The sequence below is a fragment of the Balaenoptera musculus genome, chromosome 4, assembly GCF_009873245.2.
Source record: "Balaenoptera musculus isolate JJ_BM4_2016_0621 chromosome 4, mBalMus1.pri.v3, whole genome shotgun sequence".
Taxonomy (NCBI): domain Eukaryota; kingdom Metazoa; phylum Chordata; class Mammalia; order Artiodactyla; family Balaenopteridae; genus Balaenoptera; species Balaenoptera musculus.
The window spans coordinates 11,303,615-11,318,911 of record NC_045788.1 but is presented as its reverse complement, the minus strand read 5'-3'; the positions used below and the strand labels follow the sequence as shown (position 1 = coordinate 11,318,911).

The 15,297-nt window shown below is 40.4% G+C and overlaps 1 protein-coding gene across 1 annotated transcript in view; it reads right to left on the bottom strand.

Annotated features, from left to right (window-relative positions):
* The window catches only part of LOC118894494 (collagen alpha-4(VI) chain-like), a 66,619-nt gene that overhangs the window by 39,327 nt on the left and 11,995 nt on the right, over window positions 1-15,297 (bottom strand). The window contains 7 exon segments of the mRNA XM_036850800.1: window positions 4,487-5,025; window positions 5,386-5,931; window positions 11,145-11,517; window positions 11,520-11,818; window positions 14,680-14,805; window positions 14,808-15,080; window positions 15,083-15,283. Coding sequence (XP_036706695.1) covers window positions 4,487-5,025; window positions 5,386-5,931; window positions 11,145-11,517; window positions 11,520-11,818; window positions 14,680-14,805; window positions 14,808-15,080; window positions 15,083-15,283 — 2,357 coding nt within the window.

The following is a 15,297-nucleotide window of genomic DNA, read 5'->3' as shown; positions in this document are numbered from 1 at the left end:
ATGCTGGAGAGGGTGTGGAGGAAAGGGAACACTCTTGCACTGTTGGTGGGAATGTAAATTGATACAGCCACTATGGAGAACAGTATGGAGGTTCCTTAAAAAACTACAAATAGAACTACCATACGACCCAGCAATCCCACTACTGGGCATATACCCTGAGAAAACCATAGGTCAAAAAGAGTCATGTACCAAAATGTTCATTGCAGCTCTATTTACAATAGCCAGGACATGGAAGCAACCTAAATGTCCATCGACAGATGAATGGATAAAGAAGATGTGGCACATATATACAATGGAATATTACTCAGCCATAAAAAGAAATGAAATGGAGGTATTTGTAATGAGGTGGATGGAGTTAGAGTCTGCCATACAGAGTGAAGTAAGTCAGAAAGAGAAAAACAAATACAGTATGCTAACACATATATACAGAATCTAAGGAAAAAAAAAAAAAAGCCATGAAGAACCTAGTGGCAAGACGGGAATAAAGACACAGACCTACTAGAGAATGGACTTGAGGATATGGGGAGGGGGTGGGGTGAGATGTGACAGGGTAAGAGAGTGTCATGGACATATATACACTACCAAATGTAAAATAGATAGCTAGTGGGAAGCAGCCACATAGCACAGGGAGATCAGCTCGGTGCTTTGTGACCACCTAGAGGGGTGGGATGGGGAGGGTGGGAGGGAGGGAGATGCAAGAGGGAAGAGAAATGGGAACATATTGTATATGTATAACTGATTCACTTTGTTATAAAGCAGAAGCTAACACACCATTGTAAGGCAATTATACTTCAATAAAGATGTTTAAAAAAAAAATAAATTAAATAAATAAATAAATAAATAAATAAATCTTTATTATAGTAATAAAAAAAAATAGCCAGTTTGTGGCCTATCAAACATACATTGTACATCTGCTTTAATTATTAGAGAAAAGGACACAAAAGTAAATAACGTCCATATTAACAATAAAGATTAAATGCCTCTTTTCCTGAGATGCCAATGCTGGTCCTCCTTTGATGATAAGGCTCCCTTCCCAGGTGCCAAGGCCATGCTGACTTGCTGTTTACTTGCTGGACTGTTCTTTTTTTGAAACCTTGAAGAAATGTAACCCTGACTTGTTTAATATTCTTTGTTCTGACAAGATATAAAACTGTGCTGAAAACCCTAGTTCTCTAAAGCAGTTTCTCAGAGTCATCAGGGAAGTGGGCTTCCAGGCTAGTCCTCGGTTTGACACAAATAAAACTCTTTTCTATTCTTGATTGTTTATTGATTATTTTCATCAACAGGTCTTTGTTATTTAATTTGGGGGATGGCTTGTTACACAGCAAAAGCTAACTGATACATATATACTGTTTCATACCTCTATGCCTCTTCAGGTCCTATTCCTTCTAGCTGAAGTGTCCTTTCCCATCCCCTCCACCCCGACCTGGTTAACTCATACATGTCCTTCAAGTTGCAATTCAAGTGACCCCCTCCCTAAAGTCTCTGTGACTCATGTCCCCAGGTTCTCAAGTTGAGTTATTAAATGCCCCTGCATATCCATTGTTACTTTACTTGAACTTATCTCTCTCTGAACAAACATTCCCTCATAGTAGAGACTATGTCATCTTACTTTCCCAGTGTCTAACACACAAGCTCATTAAATGTTTGCCAAATGGATGAAGACAAAAATATGAATAAGCCTTGAGTCTCTTTCAACACAAGCTATACTATTTCCTTCTCTCCTGGAATTTTCCTCATCACCCATGCATATATCTTATTTCAGAGCAGCATATTAGAAAAGATCAAGACTGATAATCACTCTCAATTTTTTGTTTCTTCTACCTGAAAATATTTAAGCCCTCCTAGAAGAGGGTAGCTAGAATTGGAAGGCCCATTGATCTTTCAGGCTATACCCAGCCACTCATAATAAGACCATCCACAAAATTCCACTGAGGAGGTAAAAGTTGATGGTTACAAATGCACCTGGATTAGAATTTGGGTGAAAAACTTTAAATGTAATTTACAACCACAAAAGCGCCGCTATTGTTAACTACTTCTGGACAACCAGCATAACTTGGGATTGTCAGGGCAAGCCAGGACATGTAGATATTTTCTCCTTAGATCAGCACACACTGGAGTATTTGGCCCAGAACCAATAAAAAACAAAGCTGCAGGTTTGGGGGGGGAGGGGATTTTTGAGGAAAATTAATAAATACTGGAACCTCCACAGGGAAAAGAGTCATAAACGGTGGCTTAAAGTTTCTCAAGGACCTGAGATCCAGGGCTGACCCATGGAGTTTTCAATCCCCTAAATATCACACTCCGTGCTAGCTGGCCAGATATGTTTCTGGAACTGAAAAGACAGAAAATGCTTTCCTCCCTTCCTTCCATATAAAACATTTTGGTTTTGTTTTGACTTTCAAGTCTCCAATTGAAATTCACCATAAGGAGTTTTCACAGATGTAAATCTCATTTCTATATCAGATCTAAATTCAGAAAAAAGGAATTTCTGAGTATGGTATATTATTCCAACATTTCTAATTTACATTTTCCCCAGGAACATTTTCAGTTGGCTTTATCCGGTAATTCAAGGAGCATTTTCTTTCCCTGTTAATGGAGAGGGTTGAACCTCGCCAGATAACCTCTAAGGTCTGTTTGATTCAGTTTTATGATTCTAGAATTCTAGAATTAATTAGGTTTTAGCCATTATTAAAGTACCAGCTAAGACAGAGTTGAAGATAAATATAAATCCTAATTTACTACATGGTTCAAAATGACCTGAGAAGAGAAGCTGGAATCCTGTATCTCTTGTCTTCCCCAGGATAATCACCAGGTGCATATAAAAAAAATGGAACAAACAAAAAAATAGGACTTTGATTCCTAAAGAATTGAACTGCTTAAGGACATTCAATAATCCATGTTTATTTTAAAAAAATAATTCAACACATGCACGCTTTTCAATTGATTTCTGAATTCACCAAAGGCACTGCAAAGTAGTGATATTCTTTAGGTAGTAGAATCAAAAATATTAATTTCATACTCTAAAAAAACTGGCTCTGGCTTTTGACACCAAACTGCTGGGAAGTTCATACCCTACCTCCATTATTTCCCATCTGTGCTTCTTAACCTCTCTCTTGTTTTTCTCACCTGGAAATTGAGTATCATAATAATAGCATCTGCTTCACATGGGGTTGATGTAGGAATATTGGGCTTTATGGGTTTCATTATGTATTCTTCCATATGATTCTATACTATATACTATACTTTATTGTACCATACTATACTTTACTGTGCATTACTATACCATTCTATGGCATTGTATGCTATTCTATACTATACTATACCATACTATACTATATTATCCTTTTCTATCCTATGCTCTACTTCATTATGCCATACTATACTATACTATACTATACTATACTATACTATACTATACTATACTATACTATACTATACTATACTATACTATACCATACAACCCTCCTACTCAAAGTGACTTGAAGACCAGCAAGATCAGAATCACCTGAGATCTTGTTAGAAATGCAGAATCCCACCCCAACCTACTGAACCAGAAACTGCATTTTTACAAGATCTCCAGGTGATTCAAATGCATGCTAAAGTTGAGAGACCCTGTTGTGCTCTACTTTACTGTACCAAAAGGCAATATAGAACAGTATTTAGTATGCAGACTCTAGAACCAGACTGCCTCAAGTTCACATCCCATCTCTGCTATTTACTTGGGCCAAATAACCTGATTTTGCTGTGCCGTGGTTTCCTCATTTGTAAAATAGTATCTATTTATTAATAGGGTTATGTGAAGATGCAATGTTCTAACCTATGGAAGCCCTCAAAACAGGCCCTGCACAAAAAACACCATCTACAATGGAATACTACACAGCCATGAAAGTGAATGAAATAATGCCATTTGCAAGCAACATGGATGGACCTAGCAATTATCATACTAAGTGAAGTAAGTCAGAAAGAGAAAGACAAACACCATACAATATCACTTATATGTGGAATCTAAAATATGACATAAATGAACTTATCTACAAAAGAGAAACAGACTCACAGACATAGAGAACAGACTTGTGGTTGCCAAGGGGGAGAGGGTTGGGAGAGGGATGGGCTGGGAGTTTGGGACTAGTAGATGAAAACTAGTATATATAGAATGGATAAACAACAAAGTCCTACTGTGTAGCACAGGGAACTATATTCAATATCCTGTGATAAACCGTAATGGAAAAGAATTTGAGAAGGAATATATACATACATATATATATGTATATAACTGAATCACTTTGCTGTACAGCAAAAATTAACACAACATTATAAATCAACTATACTTCAATAAAACAAATTTTAAGAAAAAGATTCCCCAGGGCAAGGCTAGAAGGATTAGTTTTATTTTATTAAGAGAGCCAACCGTGTCCCTGACACCTACCATGGGCTTGTAGCTCAAATAATAAGCCCTCTGTCACTCACCTTGTGGAATGCAGACCTGGTAAAGAATTTTCTTCTCCAGGTTTAGCAGGGACTCAAATTTTTCTTCATAGTACACTTTGCTCTGGTCATTAGTGATCTCCAAAAGCTGAGGGTATTTGTCTTCTCCTACCCCAATGGCAAAAACAATTATGTTTCTGTCCCTAAGGGCCTTGGCTGGTATGGCTACATTGTCCCGGGCGACCCCATCGGTGATCACAATCGAATACTGATGGACACTGGGCCTCCCTCCTCTTGAACTACCAAAAAAAGGCAGAGTGAAGTTCAGGGCTTTCCCAGTGTAGGTGCCGTCGTTGATTTGCTTAACGTCCGAGATGGTTCTGTGAATGTCCACATTTGAGGAGTATCGGTTGAGCCTGAATTCTTCCTGGGGGTTTGAGCTGAACTGCAGAAGGCCAATCTGAATTTCATCAGCACTGATATTAGATTGGTTGACCATTCGCTTCATGAATCACTTCATCTTTTCAAAGTCTTTCGGGGAGATGTATTCTGAAGCATCCATCAGGAAGATAATGTCAGCTTTCCTATTTTTACAGGCTGGGGGAAAAAAGAAGCAGAACAGAACATTTACTCAGAGTCTGAAACCAATTAATTACAAATCCCCAGGGAGAGTCTGGGGTGACATCTACACAACATGAAAATATTTTTAAAGGGGGTGAAGAGGAAGTCAAGGAAATAAATTTCTGTGACCCAGCACAAACCAGTCTCAAACTAAGACACAGCTGTATGATAAAGATATAAAATTTGACCGGCTTTGTTCATTCTAGGTCATGGTCACTCTGTGTCCAATACTCACTTTTGGACCAGTGAATCCACACTTCCAGAATGAACCCTGTTCAAATAGATTAGACAAATATACTTGGGGAGAGAGAGAGAGATTGAAAAAAAAGTTCTTACTCTCCGAGGAGCAAATGCCGTGTACCACTTCTTGTTGGATGGCCTTCAAGGAATCAAAATCATTCACGAAAAACATCCTGCCTTCAGCTATCTCCTGAAGCTCAATAGTATTAGCATCTCTGACTCTAATAGCATAAATGGTGACTCCATCTCCCCTCAACGCTTCCACAACCTCGGCCACCGGGTCCATAGATTTGCCATCAGTGATGATGATGAGATACCAAGGCACGTTGCTGCGAGCAGTGTCTGCAAAGACCTGCATCATGCTACCCAAGGCCTGACCTGTCATGGTGCCACCTCCATTCTGCTGGATGCCATCAATGGCCACCTTCAGCCCCGCCACGGTGGCATGCTGGCTGAGGGTAAACTGACTACTGATTTCGTCTGAGTACTGAAAGACTCCAAACTGTACTCTGTCGGGCCCTATATGGAACATCTTTATCACCTCATTCATGAACACCTTCATTTTGAGAAAATCATCTTGGTGGATGCTGTCAGATCCATCAATAAGGAAGTAAATGCCTACCTTCTCGATATACACACAGCCTAGGTAGGAAGAAGAAGCAGCAAGCCACCAGAACAGCGTGTGAGATGGTGCGTAGCAAGGCTGTGGATCCCGATTCCCACACCCCCTCAGCCCTAATTGCTCCCTTTCTTCTGACAGCACCTGAGATTCTGCCTACGGGTGTTCTTGGGCCAGGAGCACGGTCAGTCCATACACTAGGCAGGCCAGGGAGTGAGTCAGAGCAGCCAGCAGCCCGTGATTGACAGGGGTAATGGATAAATACCCTAGCGCCCTCGACCTTTGGGTGGGACAACTCTGAGGAGAGCTCAACACAGTCTCCCTGAGTCCCCTGCAGAGCCGAGCCCCAGGTGCCTCCAGCGATAGCATGCTCACTAGCTCAGCCTGTAAAGGCTGCCTCCTATTCCTCTCCCCTCCCCACACCCTAACAGTGTCCCCTGTGCTCAGCTCCCAGATAAATGATTTGCTTCTATATCCTCATCTCAGAGTCTGTTTCTGATGAACACCATTTAAGACATGAGGTAAACATTGCTTCTCAAATGTGGAAGTTGAGAACAAGCTGAAAGTAGAATATCAGAGCATATTTGAAGCTATGGATTGTCTCAGCATCCAATATTCCTGCTTCCCATGCAAGTTATACTTTTTAAATACACAGACGAGAGTACAATTTATGAAGTTTAATCTAATTAATTAAAATTAATATAAAACTTCCTGGTTTTTTTATTGAAGTATAGTTGATTTACAATGTTGTGTTAATTTCTGCTGTACAGCCAAGTGATTCAGTTATACATATATATATATATTCTTTTTCAGATTCTTTTCCATTATGATTTGTCACAGGATATCAAATATAGTTCCCTGTGCTATAGAGTAGGACCTTGTTGTTTACCCATTCTATATATACTAGTTGTCATTTGCTAATCCCAAACTCCCAATCCTTCCCTCCCCTTCCCCCTCCACCCCTTGGCAACCACAAGTCTGTTCCCTATACCTGTGAGTTTGTAAAACTTTCTGTTTTAAATGAGCCTTACTTAAATGAATCACTTTGTGTTAAGGCCTAGACCCCAAAAGGCAAAATGGCTCTGCATTGAGATCCTGTCTCCACCACTTACTAGCATGCTTGCCTCACTGCATCTCAATTTACCAGTCTGTCAAACAAGAATCTTAACACCTACTCAGTAAGCTTATTGTAAGGGTTAAATAAGATCATGGAAACCCAGCAGAGATGACTATTAAAAATTCACATTTAAGATCACCCAGTGTAGGGACTTCCCTGGAGGTCCAGTGGTTAAGACTCTGAGCTTCCAGTGCAGGAGACACGGGTTCAATCCCTGGTCAGGGAACTAAGATCCCATGTGCCATGTGGTACAGCCAAATAATTTTAAAAAAGAAAAAAAAGAAAAAATCACCCAGTGTTTTATTTTTGTCATGTAGCAGATTCCTCAAAAAGAATGAGACATAATTTTCTCCTCAATCCTTTCAGCCTTGTGTTATTAATCTCTGAATTCCCTTGATCCTGGGAAGAATCAAAAGCCTTTTCATGGTTCCTGGCCAAAAGGGAAGTGGTCTGACTCGTGGGAGCTGGGCTCCCTTACTCAGGACATCATTTGGGAGGCCCTTGGTCTAAGAAATAAGCGAGACATCCTTATACTAAAAAAGTATTTGTTGTTTATCTGAATCAAATTCAAATTTAACTGGGCATCATGTATTTTATCTGACAACCCTACCCTGGAGGGGCAGGCATAGGAAGGGTTGTGGCTTGGAAGTGTTTGTTGAGTGCTTGGAGAATGGAAGAGAAATTATGGAAAGAGAAGGCAGAAACCAGAACCTTGCTGGAACCAGAACCCACTGGTAACAGGTGGATGACTGGCCTGGGTCTGAAAAAAGGACCACTGTGCAGGGAGGGGCATCTCTGTAGCCAGCCCCATGCAGCAGTGGCCCAAAGAGGCTCCCCTGCAGCTCAGGACTTTTGCACTGTCCACAGGAGCCAAGGGCCTTGAGTTCAGCCTGGCACTACACATTCTTGCCAAGCTTGGCAGACAGAAATTTTGGAGGAAAGAATATTTTTGACAGTCAGATGCTACTATGAATGCACATGTATTACATACACAAACCGCTTAGCAGAGGGTCTGATGCATAGCAGATGACCAATAAGTGGCAGATATTATAATCATTATGATCACCCAGGGCAGAATTCTGGTGAAATTGTCCCAAATTCTAAGCTACCCTCACCCCCAAACACCCTGGACTTTGGGTTGATTTTCTTTTTTTTTTTTTTTAAACATCTTTATTGAAGTATAATTTCCTTACAATGGTGTGTTAGCTTCTGTTTATAACAAAGTGAATCAGTTATACATATACAATATGTTCCCATTTCTCTTCCCTCTTGCATCTCCCTCCCTCCCACCCTCCCCATCCCACCCCTCTAGGTGGTCACAAAGCACCGAGCTGATCTCCCTGTGCTATGCGGCTACTTCCCACTAGCTATCTATTTTACATTTGGTAGTGGATATATGTCCATGACACTCTCTTACCCTGTCACATCTCACCCCACCCCCTCCCCATATCCTCAAGTCCATTCTCTAGTAGGTCTGTGTCTTTATTCCCGTCTTGCCACTAGGTTCTTCATGGCCTTTTTTTTTTTTCCTTAGATTCCGTATATATGTGTTAGCATACTGTATTTGTTTTTCTCTTTCTGACTTACTTCACTCTGTATGACAGACTCTAACTCCATCCACCTCATTACAAATACCTCCATTTCATTTCTTTTTATGGCTGAGTAATATTCCATTGTATATATGTGCCACATCTTCTTTATCCATTCATCTGTCGATGGACATTTAGGTTGCTTCCATGTCCTGGCTATTGTAAATAGAGCTGCAATGAACATTTTGGTACATGACTCTTTTTGACCTATGGTTTTCTCAGGGTATATGCCCAGTAGTGGGATTGCTGGGTCGTATGGTAGTTCTATTTGTAGTTTTTTAAGGAACCTCCATACTGTTCTCCATAGTGGCTGTATCAATTTACATTCCCACCAACAGTGCAAGAGTGTTCCCTTTTCTCCACACCCTCTCCAGCATTTATTGTTTCTAGATTTTTTGATGATGGCCATTCTGACCGGTGTGAGATGATATCTCATTGTAGTTTTGATTTGCATTTCTCTAATGATTAATGATGTTGAGCATTCTTTCATGTGTCTGTAGGCCATCTGTATATCTTCTTTGGAGAAATGTCTATTTAGGTCTTCTGCCCATTTTTGGATTGGGTTGTTCGTTTTTTTGTTATTGAGCTGCATGAGCTGCTTGTAAATCTTGGAGATTAATCCTTTGTCAGTTGCTTCATTTGCAAATATTTTCTCCCATTCTGAGGGTTGTCTTTTGGTCTTGTTTATGGTTTCCTTTGCTGTGTAAAAGCTTTTAAGTTTCATTAGGTCCCTGGGCTGATTTTCTTGATTCGAAGTTTCTTTTTAGCTGTTATGTAATCTGGGAAATAAATTAACTCTCAACTCTTTATACTGTTTGTGAATCAGAAGGAGGGAAAAGAAGGCATCTCTCTCTTTTCTATAGAATATAGGCAGGGGGTGCCCAAACCAGTGAAATTCATATTTAACGGTTTTGATCCTCATTCCCCAAATAGAGAAAGGGACTAAAAAAATACAGGCCAAGGAGAAAGACAGGAATTTATTTAGATATTTGAAATCTCTAAGCCTCAGCACAAATAATCAAGAAAATACAAGATCATTTAGTGATTGTCTCAAAAAAAAAAAAAAAAGCTCAGTGATTTTCCCCTGAATATATAATCACAGCCTTGAATTCTTAAGTTAATTATCTACATTTCACATTGCCACCTTCGTTCTATAATTGTGATTTGAATCTGAGAAACACTAACATGGACAAGAGTAGAGAGACAAACAGACAGACAGACACAAAGATATTTATAACAACCTAGAAGTGGCAAATTTGGGATTTAAAATTCAGGCAGTTTGAGTGCAGGGAACCGTATTCAATACCTTGTAATAACCTATAAGGGAAAAGAATCTGAAAAAGAATATATATATACATGTATATATATATATGTATATATATATATGTATGAATCACTTTGCTGTACACCTGAAATTAACACAACGTTGTAAATCAACTATACTTTAATTAAAAAATAAAGAAAAAAGAAAAAAATTCAGACGCATATACTTGACTGCTGTGTTTCTTTTGGTGTTTCTTTTAAACTGCACATACAGGAGGAGCTCACCTAACCAGCCTCTCCTTAAGTGGCTCACCAGATAACTGACGTTCTCCCTTCCCTCTGGAAGAATACTTCTGGAGAAGTGTTGCTCCCACAATACAATGACGAGGCCCCCCAGTTGAACACTCCACACTTCTGCTTCACTCAGTGGAAGATTAGGCTCACCGAGAGTGATGTGGGTGTGTCCCCAGCCTATTTACGGCTGATTTGTTATTATAATTACACAGCAAATCAAACACTGTGAAAATCAATAGGATATGAGTGGTAATTAAAGGGGTTTATCACATATATGAAAACCACGTTAACTGCTTAGGAAAGACCCAATAAAGGCAAGTTGTTTTAAAAGAAATTGTTGGTGTACTAGATAGCACCCACAAAAGATTGCGTTTTTGAGATCATAAAAATCAATAAGGATTTCTGTACTCAGATTATTTCCGAAGTGGTTAAGTTCTCCTCCCACATGAAAGAAACTGAAACTGGAAATTATAGAAAATACACTATCAGATGATTAATGAAGAAACGTAGAACTCCAATCAGCAGGGCTTATATTCAAAGAAGCCTTGGCCCTACACAAAAGATTGGCAAATTAATGTTCATTTATTATGTTTTAAGCTGAAATTTTTAAATTCAAGAATTTAAAAATTGTGTCTTTTTAGCAATGATCTCCTGCTTTTAAGTGACTTAACATTTGATCAATCCATACTCAGATCCCTACGGCTTCTACTGTAAATATACATGTATTTTCATCCAATTCTTGTTAAAAGGAATGAGGGGTAAGACAGGAAGAGGCAGAAATGTCCACTTTTCACTTCATGTTCTGTACTGTTTGGCATCAAGATAAAATAAAGATTTTATAAGTTTTGTTTCTGTTTTGTAACGAATTGACTCCATAATCTTTTCTTGGATGGGGGGGTAGAGGAGTTGGGTGAGTGGAGCAAAAGCAAAGATTAAAACAAAAAAATCAAATTTTTGGAAAAGGTTCTCCTACCTTCTTGTAGGGCAGAGCTCATCCCAGACACAGAAGCCCTTTTGCCCGAAATCTCAGGACAGAGCTGGTTCTTAATCTTGCTTCCCACAACACTGAGTTGCAAAAAAGATTCCAGGGGTATGACATGCTTCCAAGGAGGATATGATGCTATCTTTTCCAGGTTCATGCTCTCCAAGGCAAGCTGGGTACCCACTGCGTAGACAGTCACCCCCATTCTGCAGAGGAGGGAAGCCGGTCTGGACACATTGTCCTGGGAGAAGCCTTCCATGATGACCATGCCTACCTGCTGCACACCTTGCTGGAACAGACTGTCCTTCTCCTGAATGAAAACCTCATTCCTTAGGAAATCCAAAGCAGCACCAGGAAGCAGCAGGAAGTCTTGGTCCTTCCTCCTCTTCTTCTGTAGGTTAATTTGTCCAGAAGCTCCAAGATCTTGGCTGGATTCTGAAATGTATCCAGAGAAAACTCAAGTCGTGGTTCCTCACTGTAAAAGACCAAGCCAATTCGCACAACATCTGGATGAATACTTAGAGAGCTGATGGTGGTCTTTAAGAAATTGACAACATGTTGGAAATTCGATTGCTGAGCCCTGCTAAATTCCTCAATGAGGAACACCAAGTCAGCCGGGATAGCAGTTGGACACGTTATAAAAAAAACAAAAACAGAAAGAAGGGCTTTAGCATGAGAACAGAGGAATAAAGACAACAGTCCTTTTGTATACAAAAGTTGTATTATGCTATATTTTTATATACTATAATAATATATTTAGTATTACAAATTGTAATAATATATATTGTACTAACTTATATTCATGCTCATTAAAATTTAGTGGAAGCCTTTATGACCATCATTTGGCATGATGGTCAAAGAACATCATAGGGTTCAAAATTTTTCAAGCGAAAGTGTGCTCACATCACTTGTCAAATATGTAAATATATGAATATACACAAGAAAGGGCCTTAAGATCATTTTTCAATTCATCTAAGTCCATTAGGAGCATCTGAATCTTCCTTGACTAGTTTTTTCTTCATTTTTCTGGTTTCAGGAAACCCTGGGTCAAATTCTCTTTTCTAGGCCTGAAACCTTTTTGATTTAATAATTGTTCCTCTTTTGGTAAAAGATGGAAATAACAAATGGTGACTATTGTGCACCTTTCTCTGATAAATTTCATGTCATTTTTAACAGAGGCAACAGGAAATATTACAAGTTCCTACGAAAAATCTTTGTCCAAAAATTGCACCAAATAGCTGCTTCATTTTGCTATGAAAGAACCATTCCTTTTACCTGCCTCACACAGAGGTTAATGGAGTTCTGACTGCATAAACTCCCTTCTGAGATCACTCCAGACCCCTCCTACCCAATTTAAGGCAGGGCCTGAAGTAGGGAAATCCACAGTGTCTGCATAACAAAAAGGTCCAAATCTACTTTGACATATGAAAATACAAATCTCCTTAGCAGAGAGCCAAAACCACATATGCAGAGGACTGAATCCAATGTGTAGACAACTGGATACTGTGAAACAAAGTTTAGAGAAGAGACTATAGGGGCGACAGAATAACCCTTTGACTTATCTTTGGTCTCCTGATGTCCTGAAATTTTCCATTTGGTCCTTTTTTTATAAAGAATCAAAAATCAATCCTAGATTTAAAAAGAGGATGTTACCCCTGATTTTTCTAAGTCTGAAATGCCTTCTCTAGAAACTTCAAGCACCTTTGACTTCTCCCTTCCTTCACCTGCTGGTGCCAAGTGCTATCTTTCTCCTGTCAAGGTGTCTCCAAGATTCATCCTGTTTCCTCATCATCAGAGCCACCATCAGGATTTACCCAGTCATCCTCCCTGTGTGGACAGATGACAGCTCAGCCTTAAGCAAGCTGTGGATGAGTCTTATGGAATCCATCCTGCCCACTGAAGGATTTCTTAAAGGCCACTTTGGTGGTGTCATTTTTCCTGCTTAAAAGCCTATAGTCACTTCCCAGTGCCTTTGGGACCCGGTAATCAGGGTCCATCTTCCCTGATCCAATCTCATCCCTCACTCTTAACCCCCACCCCATTCCCAATTGGCTCCCTTTTTTCACTTTCTTCCCCTTCGTCCAGCCCATTCCCACTTCCACACCCTCACTCATGCTCTTCCCCTTACCAAGAGTGTCCTCCTCCTTTCTCCCTATATATTAAAATCATACCCATTATTGAGGGGCCAAAAAAGTTCTTCCTGGGTCAGGTTCTCCACTACACCCTCCTTTTGCTCTATTTCTACTTAATGTAGGGTTCATAGGTGCTTCTTTTTTCCTTATTATCTCTGCCTGGATTTTCCTCTTCTTGTCTCACATGTTGCCTCTAAAATCCCAAGGACTCTCAAGCTCTAGATGTTGAGAGGTCTGGGCAGAGCTATGATAGTTCAGAGAAAGGAGGGATTGATTACTTCTACTTGTGGGGATGCTCCAGCAAGAAGGTAACTTAAGAGCTGAAGGATAAAGTTTTGACTGTGGGCATTTTAGGCTGATGGTATAGTTTGTCCAAGAGCAGAGACAGAGGTGGAAAAGTATGACAGATACACAGCAAATGGTGAATAGTTCAGCTTGGCTCATGGTTAGAATGTATGAAGGGACTTAGCAGGAAATAAGGCTCAGTTGTTCTCAACGAACAGTGGAACACAACCCCATGGGACATTAGGAAATATATGGTGGTGTTTTGAATTGTGATAAGATTCAGGGATGCTACTGGAAGGGACCAGGGATGTTAAGCCCTCAACAATGTACAGGACAATCCTACATTATGAATTCTATCACCCAAAATGCCATTAGCCTCTCCCTTGAGCATCTTAAATGCGAACCCTAAGGAAGGACTTTATTTGATCTCTGAGGAGAAGACTGAATGCTCCTTCTTCTGGAAAAGGCATATAGTAACTTGGATTATTATTCAGAAATATTCACTCCCTACACCTCACTTCCATGAGAGGAACATACTTTCTTACTGCACTAATGACGACATAGCCATATGACTTGCTTTTGCCAATGGAATGTTGGCAGATGATAAAGCAGAGGTTTGAAAAATGCTTTTGCAACTGGATTTTCTCTCTTACACCTCTGTAATTACCATGGAAAGGATATGCCCAGACTAGCCTAATGATCCCAGTAGGAAGGTGACATCTAAGGAGCAGAAGCAAAAGTAGATGAGCCAACCCTCAGCCAAATCCCAAATCTGTGAATAAGCCCAGGCAAGATCAGCAAAGCCCAATGAAGTTGAGCCCAGTGAATATCAGCTGACCCCCAGCAGATCTGTGAAAATAAATGATTCTTTTCAGCCACGGACTTTTTGGATGGCTTGTTATGCAGCATCCTTGTGACCATAGTTAACTAATACAAGGTATGTGCCTGAGGCAAAACCATGCCTCCTCCTCTTCCCCATCCAGTGGTGCTACTGTCCTAGAACTGAGGAACCTAGAATGCCCCCTTCTCTGTTCTTTCCCCAGAATTTCTTGTTATGCTGAGAACCTCTCCCCACACAGTGGCTCAAACACCTAGGGACCAAACCTTACCTTCTATAGGCTCCATCTTGGCTTCGTTCTTCATCTCAAGCTGCCCAGTTCCTTGGATCACCCCACTCACATCCTGCATCACCTGTCTGACCCTGTCTTGTCCTTGCATCTCATATACAAGGGATGGGGTGCCCATCCCTGTAGTTCTCTCTTGTCAGAGTCTTGAACACCCACAGACATGACTTTCATGCCTTTCTCCCTCAATGTCTCTGCAGCCTCATGGACCTCATCCTCAGATTTGTCTGAGGTAATGACCACTGCATACTGGGGAATGCCCTGGAGAAACCGGCTTCCCGCTGCCTCCTGGAAGAAAGTCTGATAAAGGTATCGTAGAGCTTTGCCTGTCCTCCTGGAGCCTCCCCGAAGTACAAAGTGTTCATGGATGTGAGTCATCATCTCATCCTGGGTTTGTAAGTGTTGAACAAAAATTCAGTGTGACATTGACCACCGTATCAAGCCAGCCCAATCTGGTACTTGTCTCTGCCAACATCCAGCATGCCAACCACTCTGGAGATGAAAGTCTGCATCCACTGGAAACTGGTCCATGATGTGTTCTGTGAGGTGTCAGTGAGAAAGACCACATCTGCATAATGCTGGGCAGAATCTGGAATTAGAGAA